We start from the raw sequence: 26,467 nt of genomic DNA, 5'->3' as shown, positions 1-26,467 counted from the left end.
AAGAAGGGGAGGCTTGAGAAAGTCATGGAGTTGATGAGATCCTCTGAAAGAGAGATGTGAGAAATTTGGAGAACAAAAGACAGTGTATGAAGTGTTGCATAGGTATGATGAAAGCAAGGGTAGTTTGCAAGGATAGAAAAGTATGGAGTATAGCAAATGGTCTTAGTTATAAACTAGATTTACTTCCTTTTTTATCTGACACTTTTAATTCTTTTTGGCTTAATGTTTCTTACACTCTTCACCCTTCCTGTGCTTTGCATAATTTTGCTTCTTCCAAAAGGAAATAGCATGCTAGGTTTCTGTATGCATGTGTATTTCTAAAAAGGGGCCAACAATCATTTCCTTATTTCTTCTTCTAAGAAATGTTTATGAAAATCTAAAGTGAATATTAATATCCCAGTAGATTACTCCATTCATCCACCTAAGAATATAATTTAATACAGGCAGGGGTTGACCAGTGGCCTTATTCTCTCCCTGCCCCCTCCATTTTTTTCTAGATTTGTAACTATCCTGCCTGATGAAGAGTTTTGGAAAACTCAAAAGCTTGCATGCTGTTTTCTAAACCTTTTGTTAGCTTCCTAAAGGTACTGATTTAATATGGATTTTGATTTGTTATTGTTGTTTTTAATCATGGTAACACAACTGCCTTTATCCTTTTTAGAATACCAAGAAAGCATAAAGTCAGTTGTGGATTTCTGTCCTGCTCTCATATTTTCCAGAGTGCTGTTTTTGTTTTGCTTTGTGCTGCTTAGGTTAAAAAAATGGTGATGGGACCTGAATTAGGGCATGCATAAACATTGTGTAAATTTTCCGAGGTCTTTTGCTTTCATGAGATGGATTGTATGTCTAAAGGTAGGGTGCAAATGAAGAGAAACTACTGTAAGGCAGTATTAGAATACCGTTTGGAAATAATAGCACTATTATCAGGCTATCTAACACTACTTTATCCCGCTACTATATCTATAACTATGAGCTTTCCCCCCACAGATCTGGAGAGGCACACCAGGAATTTCTGGGTGCTTCCTGCTTTGGCAGATTAGGCAAACACATCTCCCAAGATATATTTTAGAGATGTTGAGTTCCACTTTATACTACTCATTAGAAATTGGGGCTTCTTTTCCTCCAAGAGGCTACTTCCAAAACAGGCAGTGAGCAAGGTGTCTAGTTACAACTGTAGTTTCTCCGCAAAATTGAGAGGGAGGCTGCTGCTGGGGTTCACTTGTGGCTATTCAGCATACAAGCAAATTTAGTGGCTAATCAGGCAAGTTTTCATAGTTGTGGGTGTGCATATGTGGGGGGAGTTTGGTGAAGGCTGGGTCCAGGGGATCACATTTCATTGTGACATCACTGGTCCTTGTTTAAGCAGTGAAACAGCAAACTAATCTTTTGGAAAAGGCAAGCACCATCCAGCATAACCTAGCTGAAAGAGATACTCAGAACAGCACTGGAAGCAACTGAGCAGTGGACTTTGAATGAGCTACGTACCAGCTTTGCCCTGTCTGAGATGAGGTAAGTGCCTCCAACTTCCATCAAAGCCTACAGAGCAGAGTTGCTGCCAGATTTAAACTATGGGGTATTTTGGAACTGGAGTGCTTATTGTATGTATTATGCTAAGGACCAGGAAAGCTCTCAAAAGAAGGAGACGTACATCATAAGAGTCACTCTCCCTCTCCTCAGATTGTAGCAATCCAGATCAGAGATAAGCTTGAAAAGAATGAAGTACGCCCAGTATTACAGGGAGTTACATGATGATCTCCTTTCAAATCCTGGTACTCCCAGAAACTTTTCCTTGGTGCTAATTGTAGTCCACAATAACTGCTCAGTTCCTTGAGAGTTCCTGAAATGACTAAGTATCCTTACATTTCTGAAGCATTTGAAGTAACTTTTGGAAAAATAAGTATTTCCAAATTTGACTTCACATTTTCAATTAAATGGGTTAAATAATTCTTAGAATGCTTTAAACTTAAGTAGGATAAATATCTGGATGATTCCAGGAAATCCTCCTTATAGGCAAAACTGTTGGCCTCTGAAGTTCCTACAAGGTATAAGGTCCTGTAGTTATTTCCTGGAAATCCCATGTTTTGGTTACAGTGCTCCTATAAAGCTGGAATATTGTAACCAAAGCTGAATTCTGAATTAGCAGGATGAGAATAATGTTGATCAAGAGGATTGTTGAGAGTCTGTTTGGAATACAGGAAATGTATTCTCATAAATCAGAATCCCATTTATTCTGATCTGCACTTAACTTCATTCTGTGATTTAACTTTGCAGCAAATGAACCTTGTTAAACTTTTTTTAAAATAAGGTGTTAACTACAGTCTGTTATATGGCATGATTAGCTAAGTTCTGTCATACTACTGGTATTGTCCTTGTTTACCAATACTAGTGATTGTCTAGCAAAAGGTTTGATATAAAATAAGCATATTTCTGATTAAGAGAAAGAGAGGACACTTCTGTGAAGGCTTGGCTGTCAAAAGATTAGCTCCAATGCTCAGAGTTATGCGTAGTGTGCTTTCCAGAAAACAGCAGAACTCTTCCTGGTTTAGATTAATTTGATCTGAAATCCAATAGCTTGTTTGCAATTAAATGCTATTGTTAACAGTACTCATGTGTTTCTGTAGTAACTATTAGATTATAATTTGAGAGGTGAGACAAAAATTAAAGTTCCCAAGTTGTCCTGTTAGTTAAAGAAGTCTGGGGGGATTGGAGATACTGCAAAGAGAGACTAAAACACTAGACTAGAGTCTATCCTCAGAACTGGTGTATATGTGAATGAGTGATATGGAGAAGCCTGGAATGACTGGACTTGGAGTCTTATCTATAAAAATATATTTGTCTACAAAGCCCAAATAGGAAGGTGAACCTGGGATACTAGACTTCTCTCTCAGCTTCCAGATATAAGCAGTATGAAATAGATCTGACAGAAGATCTGACAAAAGAAGCAATGTTTAGTGAGTTCTCTTTGTAACTCCAAGAATAGAATTACTTTTGAAGAAGAGAACAAAGGAATTTTGTTATATAGCAGTGTTACATATCAGTAATCAAGTAATAAAATTCCAATCATTGAAAGAAAAATGCTCTAAGCCAAACTTTGCTATAAATTAGAACCATGCATTTATCCCACATCTTGTTGACACTATGGTGCTAAAGAAAACAGGCATATTGATTTAGGATGCCAAGGAAAATCTCCAAATAATTCAGGTGAGGAAGTCAAGCATCTAGGAAGAACTAAAGTTGCCAGCTAATTACAGTGGTTGGGAAACATCCTTAATGACCCCAAATATAGGCAGGCCTTACTAATGACTTAAAGCATCTTCTAGAGTCACCTAACCGTCATTAAGGCAAAAAGAAAAAAAACCCCTAGTTTTCATTACTGTTATTTTGACACACTGGGGATTGGATGCCTAGAAGCTGTTGTAACTTACTAATGGGGTGAGATTAATCCTGGCTTTAGCTGCTTTCTGGAAGCAGTTGAAGACAGAGTTTCAAGAGTGGATGTTTGGGTTTGTTTGCCTTATGTTTGGCACTATTGGATTGTAGATGCTTTTAACATTTGTATTTTAGTGAAACCACAGAGAATCCTATAGGACTGTGGTGGGGTATAAATGCTACAAACAAACAAACAAACAATGATCAACCCAAACCATCCACCTGGTCTTTTGAACAGAAATGGTTACTAATATATAATTCCATGTCATTCACCATCCTTTTTTAAATTCAGGCAAAAGATTGAGGTATCCTGTTGGTGATGCTAGGATATGGGAGAAAGGAAGAGAAACTTTCCTTACTGGCAGACTGCCCATGACATAAAAATAGCAATCAGACAGACTTTGCCATTACCCAAGGGCTAGATCTTTAAGAACAACACTTAGCTCTCTGATGTAATGAAAGAAATGTGTTTGTTGCATAGGCTCTGGCAAAACTGCCTTTAAGATCTTGCATGAAATAGCTTAGAAAAATGATCATGGATCAGGATAATGTAGGACAGGATGAATATTTTCCCCAGCATGACTAGTCCCTATCTGACCTCTCAGCCTTTGTTACAAAGGAGTCCTATGCAATAAACTTGAATGGCAAGCCTGGGGATGAACAGTTCTAGCTTTATGGTGGAGAAACAGCACTGACTTAAAGACTGTAGGAGCTTGCATTCTTGGCTGGTTACAACAATAGTCCATAACTACCTGCTTAACTGAGAGGCAGTTTGATGTAGTGATTAAAGGCATCAGGCTAGAAACTGGGAGTCTGTGAGTTCTAGTCCTGCCTTAGGCACAAAACCAGCTGAGGGACCTTAGGCTAGTAATTCCATCTCAGTGTAGTGGCAATGCGGAAGACCATTGTATTTTGAGGAGTTTAAGTGACATATTTTGATTTCTCCTTCACATGAAGGAGCTTAGAGTTCACTCTGAGTTATAGTAATGTTGGCTTGTTTTTTCACTTTTACTTAGAAGGGGTGGCGGAGAAGAGAAAACCCCAAGATTGTTTACATTAGCACTAGCTTATCTGTATAGCTTCTCAGGCTCTTGGATTATGTCATAAACAGGTGCCCCAGACCCTGGGAACTATCTAGTCAAGGTCAGATCCTGCAGTCTCAGTACCATGGAAACAGGGTCATAAGGTTTTAGTGCCAGACTTTGATAAAAATCTTAGGATTGCCTCCTGAGTTTAGAGCTTGGCCACAGACCCTTGTACTAGGTGCTGTTTGGAGACTCTCTGCTGCTGTTTACTGGGGCTCCTGACAGCTGAAGTGAGATTTCTTATCATTTGGCTTGGTATGATTTCTTGTGTTTCTGTTTAAACTGCCTGCCACAATTAAACAATAAAGCTTAAAGTCTCCTTACTCACTGGTGTGTTCATTGTCTCTGGATCTAAAAGAACCAATTGTCTGGGCACCTGATCACTGCCTTGATGCTTGGCAAAACACTCGGCTCTAGGAAGGAGGCAAGGGCAAACCACTTCTGAAATCTTGCCAAGAAAACTGCAGGGACTAGTCCAGGCACTTGCCAGGAGTCAAGATGGACTCAAAGGTGCACCCCCCCACACACCACTTAATAATTACCTTTTTCTGTGTTGTTCTTGCTTTGGACACAGTACCTGAGATATAATCACCTTTTAATTCTGCTGACTAAAGTGCCTTATAATAAATGGTATTGTACTGCATGTCTCTGTGTCTCTGAGGATTCTTTATATCTTCCTGTCCAAACCTGTCATTTGAATTCCAAAGATCCCCAATTCTAGCGCACTCAGCACAGCTTCCATAAAGACTTATTCTTAGGATTTCCAGTGTCCAAACCACTGATTGCTAATGGAAAATATAAACTCTTACCTTAAAGAAAATTAGTATTTAAATGATGTGGAAAATACTCCACTATAAATCAGATTTACTCCTAAATAGCACCCTAAATGTCAGCAGTGAGCACCCAGGATTCTGTCTCTCTCCCTCTCTCTCAAACCAAATTGGTTGAACTTTGGGCAAAACACTGACATGATAATTTGACAGGCAAACCTAGGATTTCTGTGAAGCTGGAATTTGGAGGTGGATTTATTTTAGGCATGTTAAGCTTACAGTAGGTGAAAACTTACAACTGTTCTGTTATCTTCATCTAAAACTTAGTGGAAAATTACATTAATGCTTCTCTACAGTTTTCTGTCAAAATTTGGTGGTATGATTTCTGAATGCATTGGGAGGTGCAGAAAAGGGCCTTGAGGCCATTTGCAGTCAGTGGGCCAACACTCGCCATGTATAAAGAAAAAAAATCTTTTTCCTTAATTTACAGGAGGCCTTCACAGGAAAAGTTTGTTTTTCATAATTGTTCCTTCAGAAATTACAACAGTGGTTGCTCCCTTTCACCCTTTTCTGGGTTCTTCACCTGTGGTGTCACAGTCCCCTTAATAAACTTATCACCTATGGCAGTGGATTGATGTACACAGGGAGTATTGACTGTATGTTGGCTGGGAAATGCTGGGAATTGAATTCCACACATCTTAAAGTTGCCAAGTTTGAAAAACACTGTTCTAGACTGACCCCTTTATTATGGCAATATATTTTGTGATCTGTGGGGAAAAAAGGACATACAGAAATTGCTTACAATTAACAAGATTTAATTTTAAATTGAAACGTTTGGGGGATGAAAAGAAGCATCTTGGAAGGGGTACTAGATGGACTCATTGATTTTGGTAGAATGATGAACAGAAGGGTTCTAATTTTCTCTCATCCTAAAGGAAGAGTTAAATAGAAATGGTCCATACCAATAGGTGACTTAAGTCATGATCCTGTTTTAGAGGTGACCAAAATGAAAGTGCATCTTAATATTTTGATCTTAGAACTGGGGAAAGAAAGAAGTAGAGAATAATATAATAATTGGGAAGGACATAAACAGAGTTTGGGATGTTAGATTGAAGTAGGATGAAGTGTTTGTGTGTGGCCCTTTTCTGCAACTCCCAATGCATTCAGAAATCATGCTGCTAAATTTTTGTATTTTAGTACTTGTATGCATGAACATCTGCAAAGCTATATAGGTTTGACTGAAGGAGAATATTTAGAAGATTGTTTCACAAGCTGTTTCTCAAATTTTGTTTTCTGACATTGAGGAATAATCTGAGCCACTGGGGGAAGTGATTAATTCATTCGCTATATAGGAGATGCTTTAAAAAGGTTAGATAAATGTTAGGGACAGTCTTCTTAAATTTATACATTAAATAACATAATGTAAAATAGCTGACCTAAGCACAACTCTTAATTGCACATCTGTCTAACTGATGTGGTTTGTCCACACACTTATAGACAATTTTTATTTTATGTGTAAACTATTCCTATAAAGAATCTGCTCCATCTTGCACTTTGTATTTTCACTGGCTAATATTATAGTTACTGCAGCTGATAAAAATGGAATGCCTTGCCTTGAAGTAACAAGAATATTCTATAATTATCTGTCAAGTTTTAAGGTATATGTATCCTTTCCATTTCAAATAATTCTGAATACTTGTCTCTTTCCTTATACTTTCTGCCCAAATAGTTCTGCTAATAATTCCAGCATATGGAGGATGTTACATAATAGTTCAGGGGAGGCTGGGTTTTTTTGGAATTTCCTCCCTTAGGGTTCTCTCTTAATGTACTTCAAATGCGCACCCATGGGCTGTTCATTTCTGGCATTCTAGCTCTTCTGTCCCTATTTCTCTCTTGCTGGTGATCTCTTCCATTTAAGATCTGGTAAATTACCACATCGGCAACATTTGGTAGACAGTCTAGAGTAAAGCAGACAGCTCTGTCTTCCTTTTCATTAAATTCTGGGGATGTAGTTCAGGCTATGGATCAGTGAAATCTGTAATAAATCAGATGAGAGTTAAGCAATTGAAACATAATCCAAGTAAAATGTTGTACTGTTGCTTTGGGGAACGACTGATCCAGGGAAATATGTACAGCTTGTTCTGGATATGGGTGCTCTGTCTCCAAAAACTAATCTGGCTGGTTGAGGGCCTCCTGAATCTGATGTTTCTGGATGTTGAGAAGGCCGCAGTAGATAGGGGTGTTGCTTCCCAGCTTAGGCTGACATGCCAGCTGTGGTGAAGACAGACTTGGCTATACTTATTCACGCTGTAATAACAGCCAGCCTGGACTCTTGCAATGTAATCTCACTGGGGCTGTCTTTGTACAGTGTGCAGCTCAGAAACTGTGTGTTCTTAACAAATGAAGAAAAAAGACAATCTTTTAACAAACACTCCCTGAAGCGAAAATATTATTCTTATCCTATTCCAGCTGTATTGGATATTAATTTGTTTCTGTGCCCAATTCAAGCTGCTAATAGTATACTTAAAACACTCAATGCACTGAGACTAAAATATCCAAAAGACAGTTTCATTAAACATGTATCAATTCTTATGCTCTGGGCAACATCTGGATGGGACTGCACTATTTTTACTGTGAAGTTGCCAGCAGCTTTACAATTTCACTAGTTTTGAAGGCTTTTTATTGTTTGTTTGCTTGGTTCCATCTCCTCCCCAAATTCTTATATGTGCTTTCTGCTGTTTTAGTTTAACTCACCCGTAAGTTACCCACATTGAAGGGTAGATAATTAAACAAGTTCCTTTTACAAGAACTACAAAGCTAAATCCAGAGATATTCAAGTGGAAGACATTCCAGCAGTGGTACTGTTCAGAAAATTATCATAGAAATGTCAGAACTTCGATAAACACAGCATTGACTTAATACAAGTATGCATCTTGAGCAACAGATTGTGCAGTGTCCCAGACTAATCTTATCCTAATGCTGGAAAAAAAAATTCCCACTCCTGAAAAGGCATTTTTGAATCCAGCCCTATACATTTAACCTTAAATAACTAAACTCAGCAATTTAACACTATATAATTGGGAAATAGGAATGCTGCTTTTCAAAAAAGACAGTTATAGTAAATCTGTGAAGACAATTTGGTATTTCATTAAAAGAGCAACTGATCACAGCAGTAACAGCTTTTCCATTAAGAACACACATCGTGTATCAGTCATACTGCATAATAACAATAAAAGTTTTCTAAGAAAAACTGTTTCCCCCATGAGAAAATGGGACATCATTGGCAGAAATGGTTACATCAAATGTAATTAATCCAAGATGCTGAAGGAGAGAAGCATTTTGTTCCAGGAAAGACTTGCAAAATATAAATTTGTTTATACAATTAAAAGTGCAGGTTGCAGACTTTCAAGAAGTCCTTCTATTGCATGTTCTTTATATTATTTTTCCAGTTTACATGTGGATATATATTAAAAGTTTTGTTTTCAGTTTAACAATTTTTTGGCAGCAATTCAAAAACAGATTTTCAAAAATAATTATTTTTCATAATTTGCTTATGGCACAATCTCACCTTCCAGTTTAGTCACAGCAAAACCATTAAACTGAATTTGCCCAACTCTCATCAATAGAAAAAAATGTTAGGGCCACTTGCTTGTTCTGACATAGAAAACAATACAGTTGACTTTTAAAAAGCCCATATTAGGGAATCTACAAGAAGTTATCATGTCCATCTCCACATCAGGTGCAGGAGAACAATATAAAAAGTTGGCTGATAAGTTTTGAACCTGAAAGAGGTTCCTTCAAGTCACATAGTGCCAGAGATGAAGAGGGGCTATGGGAATTTGACCTCCTTGCTGATCAGCTGTCATTTAAGCAGTAAACATCCAACACTTTTACTTACTTGAAGAGATATAAATAAAAGCATATTGGCTATATTTCACCCAACTACTTGCTTAGAAGTGATACAATAAAAACTATATTACCATGTAAGTATGCTACTAGGTTCTTAAGTTCTGAGGGCTCTGCAATGATTCTGTGCCCTGCTTTAGATTCCCTTACTCAAAACTCCACCTATGGTCCTGTTACTGACTGTCAACTTGAATTTAATATGGTACAAGTGATACAAAATAAAGTACAATAAAAATAATAAAATAAATAGAACAGAAAACTATCACAGACATTTCTGTGTCTTGTGTTTGTCATTCATGTGCTGACATTGGAATGAAACTGGAGCCCCAGTGACCCTGCTCAAGAGCCCATCAGCAAGACTTGTCAGACTCTCAGGCATAAATGACAAGGCCTTTTGCTGTTGGGTTCCCATCATTATGCAACAACCTGGATGGGATGTGTACCTGCCTCCCTCGTTGATTGATCTAAAGACTGGAATGCTCTCTGGGCAGTGTAATTTTCAGAAGAGCTGCTTAACACTGAGAAGAGTCAGCCTTTCATCCTGGTCCAAGAGAAATGACAATAAGGGGTTTAGACCATCAATGGGAGCTTTTTTCTCAAAATGTTCCAATTCAAGCATTCATTTACAGTGACTCCTAGGTGAAATCATTGCTGTATCTGAATTCTTTCCCCTTTTTTGCAGGTAGTGGTGACTTCGTGGTTTTGAGAAGGAGCCAGTAGTGAATGCTATTCCATTGCCCCAGGGATGGTGACAAGCAAGGGTGACCAACGGGTGCCAAGTTCCAGTGTACTAGTGAGAATGTCTCAACCTGCTGCCTTAGCTTCTGTACAGGTCACCCTTCTTATGCTATTTCTCTGCTGGGATGTACTTATTTCGGCACTGCCCATTGGTCCTGATTATTTGCAACGTGGCTGGCAGAGGCTTCTAGAGGAAGGGGAGAGTTGTGTGGAATGTAGATTGGAAGAATGCCCCACCCCTCGTGGTTGCCTGGCTGGAGTGGTGCTGGATGCCTGTGACTGCTGTTGGGAATGTGCAAATCTAGAGGGACAGATCTGTGACCTGGACCATACCAACCACTTCTATGGCAAGTGTGGGGATCACTTAGAATGCCGTCTTGATTCAGAAGACCTGCAACATGGTGAGGTGCCTGAGCCCCAGTGCACTTGTTTATCTCATCAAGCTCTTTGTGGTTCCGATGGCAAAACATACGCTCATATCTGCAAATTCCAAGAGGTGTTTAATTCCAGCCCAGATGCTAATCTCACTGTAGGTCATGAAGGACCCTGTGAATCAGGTAAGGTTGTCATGAGTACAGATGGCGAGCAGGAGGGGGCCCCTATCCAGGGGGGAAAACGCATGCGTAGTACTGAGGAATTAAGCAGCCATTCAAAGAGACACAGATCAGACCTGCCTTAACTTTTGGGGTTTATCTGTCTGGGTTTTTCCCACGCTTCTTCAGTTTGTTAGGATTTTCTGTCTTATGTAGCAGTAATAAACACTAGAGACCTATTCATCGTCTCAGCATGATTCCTGACTGTTAGGACAAAGGTCCACCATAGGTCCCTCCACCCCAATTTCCATGTCAGTCCAGAAATGACTGATTCCAAATGTTTTGAAAATAAAATAAATGGGATGCGATGATTTATATGCTCTTACATTCTCAAAACAAAGTATGCCTCGTGAAGTAAATATTCTGACAGTTTTAAATTAGATAAAAGAGAAACTGGACATAAACGGTCTGGTTTCAGTAATTTTGCAGGTTCTCAGAGGCAACCAATATTTTTCACATAATCTGCTCTCTAGTTCTTTAACCGGAGATTGAACCAGGGGTTTTCTGCATGCACTGCTATTTACCTACCATCTCTTTCTACAAGGACTGAACATATTTCTTAACAGTACACAGTCATTGTGGCATCTATTGTTTTTATGGAATATTGCAATCATAGGGATTTTCAAAAGAATTAAATAATTGAAGATAAGGTATCAGTGCCTATTGATGAATTCATTCAGGTAAAACAATCCTCAGCATTAAAATGAACCTGAGTCTCTGGAATTTTATAAGTTAACAGAGTGTTAACTTTCTAGAGCTAGTGGATCCCAAGCAATTGTATGTAAGAGCAATAGCTAGAGTCAAGGTAAGTGCTAGAAAGATTTCATGTATAACAAACATTACATATTAGGGACGTCAAGTATCATCTGGCATGTACATTGATCTACACTGATATATTTTCCAGGGATTCATAGTATAGCAGAACTTGACAAATCAAGCCAGACTATATGTTGATCTAAATGTCTACTACTAAAACAACTCTTACATATTAAATATCTCTTCTGTAATAATTGCTACAAGTTAAGTTACCTTGTGGCTTAATTTCCCATTTCTTCTCACCTAGCATGTAGCTACCAATGATATTAAGTCGTACAAAATCTCACGAGCTACTGAGATGACACTATTGCAAACTGTTAATAAACAGGGACTAGGCATGCAAGTGCTGTTTGGAACAGTCTGATTTGATCTCCCTATACCAAGGAAAGGAGATATCCTGAAACAGAAGGATAAACTTCTGTTTCAGGTGGGGGTAACAGAAAGCAAATTTCTGTTCCATGTTGGTGGGGGTAACAGAAAGCAAATTTAGTCTGGTTGGGGAGAAACAGAAAAGTGTGTGGAGAGGCAGGACTGTGACACTGGAAGAGGTGAATGTTTCTAATATTTGGCCTCACTACTTTATTTGGAAAATACTACTGAAAGATAAGAAGCTGCTTTCTAATAAAACATAAATTATTCATCCATCCTGGCATCTAATTTCTAACTGGCAGCACATACTCAGAAATCTATCTCATTGTTTGCTGCTGATCCTTGTAAAAATCAGAACAAAACAGGAGGTGCCAGAGCTTGAACAAAAGTAATTCTGTATGCAAAGCTTGTCCTCTACCTACCAACCAGCTATAGTCTCTCCCCAGACACCAAACCTTAAAACAAGAGGAAAAGTGAGTAGCTGGAAAGCTTAAAGTCAAATCCAAGCATTTGACAATAAAGCAAGCTGATTAGCAGCTGCCACAAAGCTGTCATGTTTCCCCAGCAACAGGAGGCAGCAGCAACATCCCTAGAAAGCATTTCATTTAAACGACTGCGACAAAGCACCGGACCACCGTTTAGGGGCCAAGGGCCCTGGTTCACAGATGTGCCATGATGATTCAAATACCTTCTTAACTAACAGCTGCTGATGGCCCTGGCAAAGGAGGACTATTTAGCTCAATCATAAAAGGTTTTCCGCTGAAAAGAAATTGAGAGTATAGTGCAATACTTTATTTATTTATTCTATTTATATGGCTGCCCATCTCAAACATGACTCTAGGTGGCTAACAAAAAATAAAAACTAGATAAAAAGACCATAAAAACAATGAATAACAAATATAGGAGCTGAGATAAAAACAACAACAAACATCATTGATATAATCATGATACGGGCTCAGCCACACTGCCTGGGCCCCAAGCCTGGCAACAAAGCCAGGTTTTTAAGGCCTTGCTGAAAACCAGTAGGGTCAGGGCAAGCCTAATCTCCAGGGGAATGATGTTCCAGAAGGCAGGCGCTACAACAGAAAAGGCTTTCCTCTGGGGACCTGCCAGATGACACTCCCTAGTAGACGGGACCCAGAGCATGCCTCTCCTGTTGGATCTCACAAGACAGGTAGATTCAGCTGGAGGAAGACAGTCCTACAAGTAACCTGGTCCATGCCCATGTCAGTTGTGATTAATAATGTGTTGAATAGTTGTTATTATCATTATCATTACCGTTACCGTTATCATTATCAAAAGTTTAGATGTTGCAGAAAAAATAAAAATAAGACAGGCCTTGCCTATAAGCTTACTATCAAAAGGTGAGAGTGATCTAATCATGTGATTAAAGGATCTCTTGAAATATGTACTAAATGTTAATTTGTAGGAATCATCGTCTCTAAAATTTAGCAGAAAAGATAAATAGTATCTTCATGGGCAAATAATCTAGAGATTCTTGGCTTCTCAAATTTTTTTTGGCCTTTCCTAGAGCCCCGCATTATATCTCCTCCCTATGATATCTGGAACATCACTGGGCAAGATGTGATCTTTGGCTGCGAGGTCTTTGCATATCCCATGGCATCTATTGAATGGAGGAAGGAGGGTCTGGATATGCTGCTTCCTGGAGATGACCCCCACATTTCAGTTCAGGTAACCCTGAAGATCTAGTGTGTCCTCAGGATAGTGGTTATTTGTGTGTATGGGCAACATGGTCCTTCCTTTAGCTCTTTGTATATAGTCCTAATATCTCTCTCTTTAGAAAGTGCCTTTATTCATATTTAATTATTTTGTTAGATTTATACCCCACTTTTCCTCTAGAAGCTCGATATGGCATATGTAGTATTGACTTCTTTTTTCCCCAACAATAACACTGTGAGTGAAGTTTGGCTGGGAGAGAGGGACAGGTTCAGGTCATCAACTGAGCTTCCATGATTGAAGGTGGACTTGAACCTGAGTCTCCTAGGTGAAAACTTTAATAATTGCATCACGCTGGTTCTCAAAATTCTTCAGATCTTCCATCCTATATATTGCTGATTTAGATCTTCTGCTCGCTTAACAAAATATGGACTGTTGTGTTTCTAACTGAGAGTCAGTTTTTGACATGTGCAGATTTCTTCAGATAACCTTCTGTGTGGGGTTTTTTTTTGGTGCTGCTAAAAATACAATTAACCCATGAACCTGTCCTCCACTTTTCTTTTGCTTTTCTTACTGCAAGCTTCCATTTATAGTGCTTGTTCTCTTGCTGGGTACAGTCACAAAATATTGTGTGCACTGTGAATGTCCCTAACATGGAAGGCACACCAAGTGATCTTCACAGAGGTTAACAAGGTTGGAAAGCTAGCCTAAAATAGAACTCAAAAGGCTGCAAAGCACTTAGTGTTCCACCCTTCCATTTAGAGGGTGTGTGAGGAAATCCTAGGAATCATTTATGGAAACTAAAATTTGTACTATTATATGGAATGTTTGGGTGGGGCAAAAGCATATGTCAAGTCACAGTCAGATTAGGGGGCTGGGATAGCTCCATGTTATGGCAAGGGAAAAAGTAAGATAATGTCTGTGATAGCATCTATCATTTAGAATAACAGACATTTTTGTTGCTTGCACTGTTGCATCAAACTTCAGTTACTCCTTTGGGTTGTACAGTGACACTGGTCCAAGAAAGCAGATGAGGGAAATATAATAGAACAAATTAAGCTGGAACCAGGAATTGCTTTCCTACAAGAAAAAGCTAAAACAATGGAAAAATCTCCAGAGAGACCCTCTGTTGCTGGGAGTTAATTAAAAATAGTTTGGATGTAATGCTAGAGAATATGTTGCATCAAAAAAGTTTAGTGGAAGGATAGATATTAAACAAGATTACCAAGGTCCAAATGCATTGCTAAATCTACACGCATCATGGGATTTGGAGGCATATTTCTAGACAATGGAATTTTAAGAACATAATCCTGCATACATTTATCTTAAAGTGAAGTGTAGGAAAAAGAACAATTGTATATGTATATGGACTCTTTGGGCTTTACAAAAAGATTTTACTTTCACATACAAGTCCCACTCCTATCATTATATATTTATCATTGTCCTCATGCAAATTATCTGCATGATCGTGCTTTTTGCATGTATTTAAATCTTCACCCTTGCGATTGTACATATCAAGTCTCCCCACCTAGAGATGTTAATCCAACAGACAGCTGGAGAAGGTAAAGACATTTGAGCAGTTTCAAGGGACAGGGTGACTTGGAACTGTTTTTATGTGAAGGTATAGATTTTTTGCCAATATGGTGAAGTAGTTAAGATGTTGGACCTGGATCACCCTGAATCGGGCACGGTGTTCTCTCTTTTGTATTTCTGTAGGGCAGATATTCTAAAATCCTTTAGCTGAGTGCACATGCCCATTTGAACCTGGAGACTAAAACAATGCAACATACACTACTACACATTTTATAGGCATCTCCATAAATTTATGCTATGGAGTATGTTATGCCAATACCCAGGCAGAATGGATGAGTTTTAGGTCAGGCTGTTACTTTCTGAAATGAAATATCTTATTACCCATGGTGGCCAAATTTTGTATCACTGCAGTAAAAAAGGGCATCAGATAATGCAGACTTGATCACACTGTTTTACTGATTCATGTATATATGTTAAATTTGACTCATTCAGTAAATCAAAGGCTTTGACTCTTGCTAGCAGGAATTTGCTGGTGGAGTTTGGCAGAAGAGATTACAGGAGAGTCTCTAACAAATTTTCCCTTGAGGCTGTACTTAAGCTAACCTGAGAACCAGAAAAAGAAACAGGAGGAAATGTTTGGTATATTGTTTTCTGCTACAGAAATTAATGTCACCATGGTAATTGAGTACTTCCTTAAGTATCGGCAGGGTGAAGAGGTCAAATTTAATTGTCCTCAGTTTGGGTGTTAAAAGCTGCATTGCCTGGGGGAGGAACCTTGCCTGGACTTGTTTTAGTTTCAGTTTCCTTCTTTCTACACAGCGTCCTCCCATCCTCTCTGAGCATGCGTGTGAATACACAGCTTGTAAAATATGTTTTTGTGCTTTCTGTAAATACATTTATTTTTATAGAAATGCCTGCTGTGTGATTTTTCTGATCTCTTGGGCGAAACACTTTCCAGAATTCTGCCACAGGAAATAGAAACCTTTCTGCTAGTCCGTCCCAAAAAACAAAGGTAAAGATGAATGGATAGAAATCTGTAGTCATGAGCTAGAACTCCTGTGGCATGTTTGTATTCCTGCCTGAGAGCATCTTGGCAGATGTTCATAGCAGGTGCAAGCTTGTATACTCCTTGAAGAAAAAGTGAAAGGATTGGAGCAATAAGGGGGCAGCTGATGAGGATTTATCAGATCACAGTGAAGAGGCACTACAATGGAAACTGACTGTAGAATCAACACTTTATAAGGAAGAAACTCAAACTAAGAAGCTGTCATGGCATGGTTTCAAGATCCCTCCTCAGATGAGGAACCATTGCCAGAAATCTTTGTTGCCAGGCACCATGGAACCTATCACTGGCCCCAACATTCCTAAAATGAACATCACAGACTTTGACCCAAACCTGGAACTTCCTCCATCTAGCCTCAAGCAGGCTAGCAGTTGAGGAGTGAGCAGCAACAGGCAGAGAGAATAGGAGTGCTCAACTACACAGAGAGACAGCAGGACTTGGTAGAGTTACTCAGGAGTAATCTGCTAGGGGAAGCCAAATCTGCTGAGGGGCAGCTGTGCTCAAGCAGGATCAGAAGCAGTTGCCATTTAGGGATCATCATAGCTCGTAAGATCACTGGAACAACACTATCTTGTGAAGGGCTCATGAAATTCCTGCTGCAGAGTGTCCTCATGACCAGGCTTTTTCCTGGAAATCTGACTTAGTTTATTTTGGATTTATAGCCTTGCTGTTTTTTTTTCCCCTGTTGTGCATAGTTTGCTAGTAAGATAGCCTTCATGTGTATGATCTTGGACTGGATTAATGACCTTGAGATAAGCCTGACATATTCACTGCTATTCAAGCCAGAACTATAGCCATTCGTGAGGCCTAGATAGGAGCAAGCCTAGTGAATGAAAATAACAACCAGAATCAAAAGACAAAGAAGATATTATGCACCATGTACTCAAAACAGTTCTCAGGCCTTCGCAGCTGAAACAGGCTTGGAACATTCAGAGGAAGAGACACTGCAAGATGGAAGACAGGACAGGAGATCCCTAAAAGACAGAGGAAGATGCAACTGTGACAAAGAAGAGTCATGGTAATTGATAACTCTCAACTATGAGGAACTGAAACAAGTATATGTTTACCAGACACATTAGCTTGTGAAGTACACTGATTGCTAAGGGCAAACCTTAAGGATATAACAGAGCAACTTCCTAGGCTTATCAGATCTAACAATTATTGCTTCCTGCTGATACTTGTAGGACAGCTCCCCATAGACTTTGGAAATCTTAGAACAAAGGTCAAGACTTTGGGGACTCAGGCAGTATTCTTATCCATCCTTCGTCTATGGAAGCAGACCAGAACATCCTTTTCTGCAGATCAGTCACTGGGTACACAAAAGTTGTTGACAGGAGTTGGTTTCTGGAACCATGGTCTGCATTAACTGGATGAAGATGGATTGCTAGAATGAAATGGCATTGTTGGAAAGTGATTGTGCATTGCTGGAATTCTTGATTTTACGGGAAGCCAAGTCTGAGGGCAAGCATATGTTTTGGTTCTCGCAAAAATAGATTTTAATATGAGCAAATATAAGTAGAATTTCATGGTAGGAAAAGGTTATAGGAAACTGAATATGAATCAACAGTGTGATGTGGCTATAAAAAGGGAAAATATAATTTGGTTCCATTTTATTCTGTTTGGGACATATTTAACTTTGTACTGGGTCCAGATCTGGGCATCACACTTTAAGGAGGATTCAGAGAAACAGGAACAAATTCAGAGAAGGGCAGTGAGGATGATTAGGATATTATGAACTAATGCCTATGAAGTAAGATTGAAGGAGCTAGGCATAAGAGAAAATAGAATGGGGGAATAATACTCTTTAAATACCTGGTAGGAAGTCACACAGACTTCTTCCTTTTCTCAATTGTTCTGGAGTTCAAGACACAGAATAATGAATTAAGTTACAGAAAAATAGATTCCAGCTGAATTCTAAGAAAAAATTCCTAATTTTACAGTCAAACCAATTAATCAAGGCCGTTGGCTCCCCTTCACGGTAAGTGATCAAACCAAGGCTCAGTAGCCATCAGTCAAGGCTGTTTAATGTGGATTTATGCACTAAGCACTGGATTAGACTCAAAGGCCAAGATGACCCTTTCCAATTCCATGATTTTGAGTCCACTCCCAGTGGCTGCATTTGGGCCAGTCACTCACTTTCAAAGCAACTTACTTTACTGGATTGTTGCTATGTGGATAACATGAAGGGAAACTGAATTCCTGCAGAAAATGTGGGATTTAAGTCCACCAAATAAAATATAAATTTTGAATTGCCTTCTCAGTCTAATTATACTCCACATTATAATTGTTGTTTATTTGTTCAGTCGCTTCCGACTCTTCGTGACTTCATGGATCAGCCCATGCCAGAGCTTCCTGTCGGTCGTCAACACCCCCAGCTCCCCCAGGGATGAGTCCGTCACCTCTAGAATATCATCCATCCATCTTGCCCTTGGTCGGCCCCTCTTCCTTTTGCCTTCCACTCTCCCCAGCATCAGCATCTTCTCCAGGGTGTCCTGTCTTCTCATTATGTGGCCAAAGTATTTCAGTTTTGCCTTTAATATCATTCCCTCAAGTGAGCAGTCTGGCTTTATTTCCTGGACTGGTTTGATCTTCTTGCAGTCCAAGGCACTCTCAGAATTTTCCTTTAACACCACAGTTCAAAAGCATCTATCTTCCTTCTCTCAGCCTTCCTTATGGTCCAGCTCTCGCAGCCATATGTTACTACAGGGAACACCATTGCTTTAACTATGCGGACCTTTGTTGTCAGTGTGATGTCTCTGCTCTTAACTATTTTATCGAGATTGCTCATTGCTCTTCTCCCAAGGATTAAGCGTCTTCTGATTTCCTGACTGCAGTCAGCATCTGCAGTAATCTTCGCACCTAGAAATACAAAGTCTTTCACTGCTTTTACATTTTCTCCCTCTATTTGCCAGTTATCAATCAAGCTGGTTGCCATAATCTTGGTTTTTTTGAGGTTTAGCTGCAGGCCAGCTTTTGCGCTTTCTTCTTTCACCTTCATCATAAGCTCCTCAGTTCCTCTTCGCTTTCAGCCATCAAAGTGGTATCATCTGAATATCTGAGATTGTTAATGTTTCTTCCAGCGATTTTAACTCCAGCCTTGGATTCCTCAAGCCCAGCATGTTGCATGATGTGTTCTACGTACAAGTTGAATAGGTAGGGTGAGAGTATACAGCCCTGCCGTACTCCTTTCCCAATCTTAAACCAGTCCATTGTTCCATGGTCTGTTCTTACTGTTGCTACTTGGTCGTTATACAGATTCCTCAGGAAGCAGACAAGATGACTTGGTATCCCCATACCACTAAGAACTTGCCACAATTTGTTATGGTCCACACAGTCAAAGGCTTTAGAATAGTCAATAAAACAGAAATAGATGTTTTTCTGAAACTCCCTGGCTTTTTCCATTATCCAGCGGATATTGGCAATTTGGTCCCTAGTTCCTCTGCCTTTTCTAAACCCAGCTTGTACATCTGGCAATTCTTGCTCCATGAATTGCCGAAGTCTACCTTGCAGGATCTTGAGCATTACCTTACTGGCATGTGAAATGAGTGCCACTGTTCGATAGTTTGAACATTTTTTAGTGTTTCCCTTTTTTGGTATGGGGATATAAGTTGATGTTTTCCAGTCTGATGGCCATTCTTGTGTTTTCCAAATTTGCTGGCATATAGCATGCATTACCTTGACAGCATCATCTTTTTTACTTCCTTATCTCTTCTGGCTAACCTCTGGAATTTTGCATTTAATTGGGCATATCTTCCCCTATCACTGTTGCCTTTTGCTTCCCTTCTTTCTTGGGCTACTTCTAGTGTCTCAGCAGACAGCCATTTTGCCTTCTTGGTTTTCTCTTTCTTTGGAATGTATTTTGTTGCCGCCTCCTGAACAATGTTGCGAACTTCTGTCCATAGTTCTTCCGGGACCCTATCTACTAAGTCCAGTCCCTTAAATCTATTCTTCACCTCCACTGCATATTCCTTAGGAATATTAGTGAGCTCAAATCTGGCTGATCTGTGGGTCTTCCCTAATCTCTTTAGTCTGATCCTAACTTGTGCAACAAGAAGTTTGTGATCTGAACTACAGTCAGCTCCAGGTCTTGTTTTTACCGACTGTATAGATGTCCGCCACCTTTTCCTGCAAAGGATGTAGTCAATCTGATTTCGGTGTTGTCCATCTAGTGAAGTCCATGTATAAAGCCGTCTCTTAGGTTGTTGGAAGAGAGTGTTTGTTATGCAGAGTGAATTGTCTTGGCAAAATTCTATCAGCCTACGTCCTGCTTCATTTTGTTCTCCCAGGCCATGCTTACCTGTAATTCCAGGTGTCATCTGACTGCCCACCTTAGCATTCCAGTCTCCTGTGATGAAAATAACATCTCTTTTAGGCATGTTGTCCAGTAGGTGCTGCAGATCCTCATAGAACTGCTCTACTTCAGCTTCTTCAGCATCTGTGGTTGGGGCGTATATTTGGATCACTGTGATGTTAGATGGCTTGCCCTGAATTCAAATTGAGATCATTCTGTCATTTTTTGGATTGTATCCAAGCACTGCTTTAGCCACTTTACTATTAATTATGAAGGCTACTCCATTTCTTCTGTGGTCCTCTTGTCCACAGTAGTAGATCTGGTGGTCATTTGATGTGAAGTGGCCCATTCCAGTCCATTTCAGTTCACTGACGCCCAAAATGTCTATCTTTAATCTTGACATCTCCCCAATAACCACATCCAATTTGCCCTGGCTCATAGATCTTACATTCCAGGTTCCAGTGGTGTGTTGATCCTTAGAACATCAGATTCACCGTTCACCACCAGCACCGTCGGCCGCCAGCTGTCCTTTCGGCTTTGAGCTAGCTGCGTCATCACGTCTGGGGCTAGTTGAACTCATCCTCTGTTCCTCCCCAGTAGCATTTTGACCATCTTCCGACCTGGGGGTCTCATCTTCCGATGGTATACCGACATATCTCTGGTTGTACTGATCCATTGAGTTTTCACGGCAAGAATACTGGGGTGGGTTGCCATTACCTTCCCCAGGGATCGCATTTAGTCTGACCTCTCTGTCATGACCTTCCCGTCTTGGGTGGCCCTTCACGGTTTAGCTCATGGCATCATTGAGGTGCTCAAGCTCCAGCACCACGACAAGGTAACGATCCTTTGCTGAAGCCACATTATAATATCACTCCTAAATATGAGGGGAGATGGATGAGTTTTCTAGCAATTTGGAGTGAAATTGTTGATCCTTGTGTATATATAGCTATTTATGTTTTCTCTTTCCTCCTAACTCTATAGCCTTCCCCATTTTTCCTTTCTTCTAGTCCAGCCCCTGCGAAAACATCACACATTTTAAAAACTTTTTCAATTTTGCAGTGCTGTTAGATATGTAATTGGCTATTTCAAGGCAGTTTTTTAATATGTCCATTGATTATGCAACATCCCTTTCTGGATGCAGTTCAGTGCTCTGAGCTGACAGTGAAAGGGAAAACCTGGATATAGGCATTCACATAGAGACATGGGCTCCATGTATCCTGTTTACAGAGAAGGCTATGAAATGAAGACAGTATGTGGGCAACTTCCAAACCTCCTCAGTTTAGGCTTTAAAGGAAGAGAGAGAGCATATACTACTGCAGTTACATCTGCAAAGAATTTAGATGATTTTCCATTATGGAAAGAACAGCAACATAGATTGGTATTTTACATCAGGCTGAAATGTCTAGCACATGCCCAAGTACAAAATACATATGTGCTGCGTCAAGTATGTGCATATAGAATTAGATGTATGCTTCTTTGAAAAACCTTAAAGCTCCACATGTACAGTATTATGTATCTGTAATCACACACCCACAATGTGCTTTGGAATCTTAGGCTAAAGGAAGAGTCAAAGATAGGATGGAATCCAACAGTTTCCAAATATATATGGAGATGATAGGATGAGCTGTTTTCCATAACCAGTGGGAGTAAGAAAAGAGAGAAGGGCTGAAAACTGTAAGAGGCAAATTTCAAAGTGCAGTGTTAAATACATGTCCATGAATTTAAACATATTTTTCTATTGTGGTACCTGCCCTTTGGACCAATCTCCCCCTGACATTCAGATGGTCCCAACCCACTTAGCCTGGAGGAAAGCTTTAAAAACTTGGCTTTTGCCCCAGGTGTTAGTCCAAACAATAAATGAACCCATCTTCTGGGAGGTGGAGTGTATGATAGGTGAGCCCTAGCTCTATGTTATTTGATGTGTTGGTTTATTGATTTTGTTTTTTGTTGATATGGTAAGATTTTTTATTTGCAATATTGTTTGGAGGATTTTTATTTAATGAACACTACACAGAGTTGCAGTTATACAAGTTGGGCGGCTATATAAATCTTCTAAATGAATACATGCTGTGTAGGAAGATTATGGAGCCTTTCTCAGTTAAAATGCTCAGCTTAATTTGCCTGCCAAAGGGCAGGTAACGTATTTGGTATTCTAGATTTGCAGCTTTCTGAACTTAAAAAATGTCAAATGTATATTTTGGAGACACACTGATTAAAGGCATGTATTTGCACTAATGAGTAGTTGTGATTGTGTAAAACAATATGATTCAGGGAGCTATGCTCAAACCAACATTTAATCCTAGACAAACTGTATCTTAAAATATTAAGCAGGAAATTATTTGTGTTATATGTAGACTACCCCTATAGCTTTCTGTGAAAATAAACACGAATACAATTGCTTTTTAATGTGTAACAAAAGAAAAAAATAACCAAGTACAACAATGTTCCAAAAAAAATGATAAACCAAAAAATAAGTAAAGCATAGGAAAAGTAAAGGAAAACATTTAACACATTTAAAAAATTATTTTTAAATTCACAATTGAAAAGTTATATGAAGTTAGATATGGGCAACTGGCAAGTAATTTGTGTTTGTTACTTTGTCTTCTGGCATTTATGTGTCAGTCCAATCCAGGAACTCTGAGTGGTTTATAATAACCAAATACAAAATAGGATTAAAGTAATAGAAAGAAACACAATACAGCTAATAATATCCAGCCCAGTGGATCTGCAAATTGGATAATCTTTCGTCTTACCCCAAATACCCTTTGGAAGTGGTGTGTTTTCATAGCTCTTCAAAGCTTAATGAAGAGGGAGTAGTAGGCTGTTCCAGAAGAGCGGGGCTATCACCAAAAAATTTTGACAATAGGGTTTCTGCAGGTGACACTCAGTTGGTAGAGGGATTCTCAGCAAGCCTTTGCTCAGTTGAGCAGATTCAACCTAGAGCAGGTAGTTTCACAAATATCCAGATCCTAAGCCATGTATGGCTTTAAAGCTGAAAACCTTAAATTGCACCCAGAAGAACAAATTGGAATATCTTAATAGATCAATGGTTAGAGTTTTAAAATGACCTAAAAGTGTGATTCAACAAAATACTTTTTTAAATATATTGGACCCTTCAGAAGATGTATAGTAAGGATTGTTTTCGATTTCTGTACGTTGGAAGTATGTTTTGGGCCTGCTTTGCATTATTGTGTTGATTTAATGTTTATAAAGTTGTAAATAGACACTCAGAAAAGAAGTGAGTCAAAGGTGTGAATATGGTGTTGAATTATGTTCTAAAAAAATTGGAAGTTTGGATTTATCATGCATGGGCAGCAGCTAAGAAGATTATTCTGTTCTAGCGGAAAGATTCTAGTGTATACAACCTAAAATCCAAGATGGAAGATATCATTATACTGTATTTTCTATGTATGAATTGATTTTCTACTAACCATAGGAAAATGAATCAATATGATTCTCTATGGTCAGGTTTTAATTTGTTGTTTAAGACTTGACACCACCGTATGTTTAACTGTTCTAATATGTATTCATTAAGGTGAAGATCCTATAAATCAGAGCCAATGCAGGGTTGTTCTAGTCCATTTTCATCCATGGAAGCTCACTTGGTGACTTTGGGCTAGTTATTCTCAGCCTAACCTACCTCTTATGATTGTTGCAGTCATGGAGGAAAATGGGAGGAGAGTCATAAATAAACAAACAAACCTCAGGGTAAAGTCTATTAAAAGATTTTTCCCCAATGGAAATATATAGAGAGAGATTTAAAACGTGTCTTACATTTTAATTGCTACCTCATTAATATGTAATTGACTGTAGTTTAGGGGAGGTCCTCAGAAGTATGAGGTGACCAGTTGGCTTCAGATCCAGGCTGTGCGGTTGACTGATGAAGGAACGTATCAATGCTATGCAAGGAACAATGTTGGGCAAGTGGCAGCTCCTGCCAGCCTTATGGTCCTCACTCCTGGTACGTAGAGACTTTATTTCTTTAGTCAAATTATTTGTTCCAAGAGTTATTCTCGCTTGTGTTCATCAGTACCCACACATTTCTTCCATTTCTTCCATATTCAGGCAGCTGCTAATATCTACCTAGCCATTACTCCTTATTTTATATATCTTGTGACTGCATAGTGATTGAATTTAGAAAATTGAAAATTTGAAAATCCTTTTCCAATTTCGCCAAGTAAATTATTTACTCTCTGTGCCCTATAAAATGCTGCTGGTATGAAAATATAAATACTGTTTTCTAAAGAAATGGACTTGCATTTTTCAATCTTCTCATTTCTAACAGCATATTGTAAACACACGGCATTACCATCAAAATAGCAGCCTTTGTCCCAAAGGGGTAGGCGACCTGATTTCCTCCAGATGTTTTAGAATTCAGCTTCTATCAGATCCACTAGGATGGTCAATGCAAAGTATCTGAAACATCTACAACAAACGTGCTAATTGTCTGACAGTTATGACTACTCCGACAGATTGTAAAATGCATAGACAGCATCCATTATCCAGTTAACACAAATGACTATACATCATCATTTCAAAATTTAATTATTTTAGCCAACTATTCTTAGCAATAGATAAAGGAGGACAATAACTCATTTCAGATGGTAACCATATGCCTTGTGTCCTGTACTTGCAGATCAGCTGAATTTAACCTCATTGGTTCTGCCCAAGGGGCCCAACCTTGGATCAAATGATGACTGGGAGAGTGATGAATCGTATGATTATTACTGAAAAGGACACATACAGGAGAGCACTCAGAATGCAGAGGCATTTGTGTTTTTTCCCATTTGAACATTTATTTCATCATCAACTGCTGCCCCAGTTTCCTAGAATAATTAATATGGAAACTCTAGGCTGAATTTAAAGAAGACAAAGGAAAAATTTCTATGGACAACTTCAATATAAGTTACTGGGTAGAGAAAATTAATGTACTTAATTGTATAACCTATCCCTTTCCTGGATGACAGAGACAGCAAAGCAGGTGGAAGGGAAGAAATGATTGTATTTAACTGATGCAAATCAAATGGGCATTAAAAAGGACTTGTATCAGCTTCTAGGGGAGTGCAGTTTCATTGATTTGATGCATCACACAATTGTTCCTTTTCTAGCTGCTCAGAGATTAGGACTACATTGATGAATATGATACATGTAGCATAGAGCTTGGAGAAAAAAAAGAAGCCTCTTTCTTTTAATGAGAATCCAGCCCGGCCCAAGAGCTAAAATCTCAAGCAAAACACCATTTAATTGTGTATAAAAGAATTTTAAAAAGGAAAGATTAGATCACCAGAGAAGGAAACTCTGAACAAGTTTGGGAATAGCTTTTAAAATGGAAACCAAATTTCAAAGTGTGCCAAAACACATGCTGTATGTAAAGTGCAGGATATTATTTGGAGAGGCCTATGTTTTCACAGCTTTGGGTTTCCTTGTTGCAGAAAGAAGAATGAATGTCAGTCAAAAAGTGCTAATCAAAGACACTGCAACTGAAATCCTCCAAAAATAGTAACACTGGTCAGTGTCTCCACTGTGAATTTAACTAGTCTGCAGCTTCACTGCTAACTGGAATTCATAGTAGATGCCACTTCTTTTTCAAGGTTTTCTTTTTCTTTCAAAGCCTGAAAGTCTACATTTATACAACCTGTATGAAAAAACTGTCTGAAGGCAGTTTCTTTCAGATCTGAAGTCTGGAAGGACATCCAGAAAAACCTAAAATGAAATGAGCATGAACAGATCAATTGGGATTAGGACCTAAATATTTCTGATCATGGTGAGCCACACAAAGCTATGAATGGTGAAAGAGTGAGGTGTAGTGTTGGAATGTTGGAATTTAGGCTATGAGCTGCACAGATACCTCTGTTCAGCTATTAAAATAAGTAGGTGCCCTTGAGCTAATTATTCTCCCTAACCTAACCTAACCTAACCTAACCTAACCTAACCTAACCTACCTTACTGTGTTGCTGGCAGAATAAAAACTGGGGGGGGGCGGGGGGCAACCAGTTATCCTGTCTTAAGATAATAAATTACTTCTAGAATGGCTGAAATACATAAATAATAATAAGTGCTCAACAAAGCAGCCTATCTGCTCTGCTGATTTTTGAATGTTCATCTTGGTCTCAATCTGTCCTGCTGAAAAAGTCATGTTCCCTCAATTCCAGATGCTTCTCCTCCTCTTGCTGTTTTCTCTATCCAGCTGTCTTTAT

General features: G+C 39.0%; 2 protein-coding genes across 3 annotated transcripts in view; both read left to right on the top strand.

Moving 5' to 3' along the window:
• Window positions 1–26,467, top strand: part of TWNK (twinkle mtDNA helicase) — a 372,148-nt gene that overhangs the window by 206,486 nt on the left and 139,195 nt on the right. The window lies entirely within an intron of this gene.
• Window positions 1,398–25,324, top strand: KAZALD1 (Kazal type serine peptidase inhibitor domain 1). Its single transcript, XM_063307049.1, has 5 exons — window positions 1,398–1,509; window positions 9,873–10,485; window positions 13,238–13,398; window positions 24,084–24,231; window positions 24,907–25,324. The coding sequence occupies exons 2-5, from the start codon at window positions 9,936–9,938 to the stop codon at window positions 24,999–25,001; spliced, it is 954 nt and encodes a 317-aa protein (XP_063163119.1). The 5' UTR covers window positions 1,398–1,509; window positions 9,873–9,935; the 3' UTR covers window positions 25,002–25,324.

Source organism: Candoia aspera, chromosome 6 (assembly GCF_035149785.1).
Source record: "Candoia aspera isolate rCanAsp1 chromosome 6, rCanAsp1.hap2, whole genome shotgun sequence".
Taxonomy (NCBI): domain Eukaryota; kingdom Metazoa; phylum Chordata; class Lepidosauria; order Squamata; family Boidae; genus Candoia; species Candoia aspera.
This window is presented reverse-complemented; position numbering and strand designations above follow the sequence as displayed.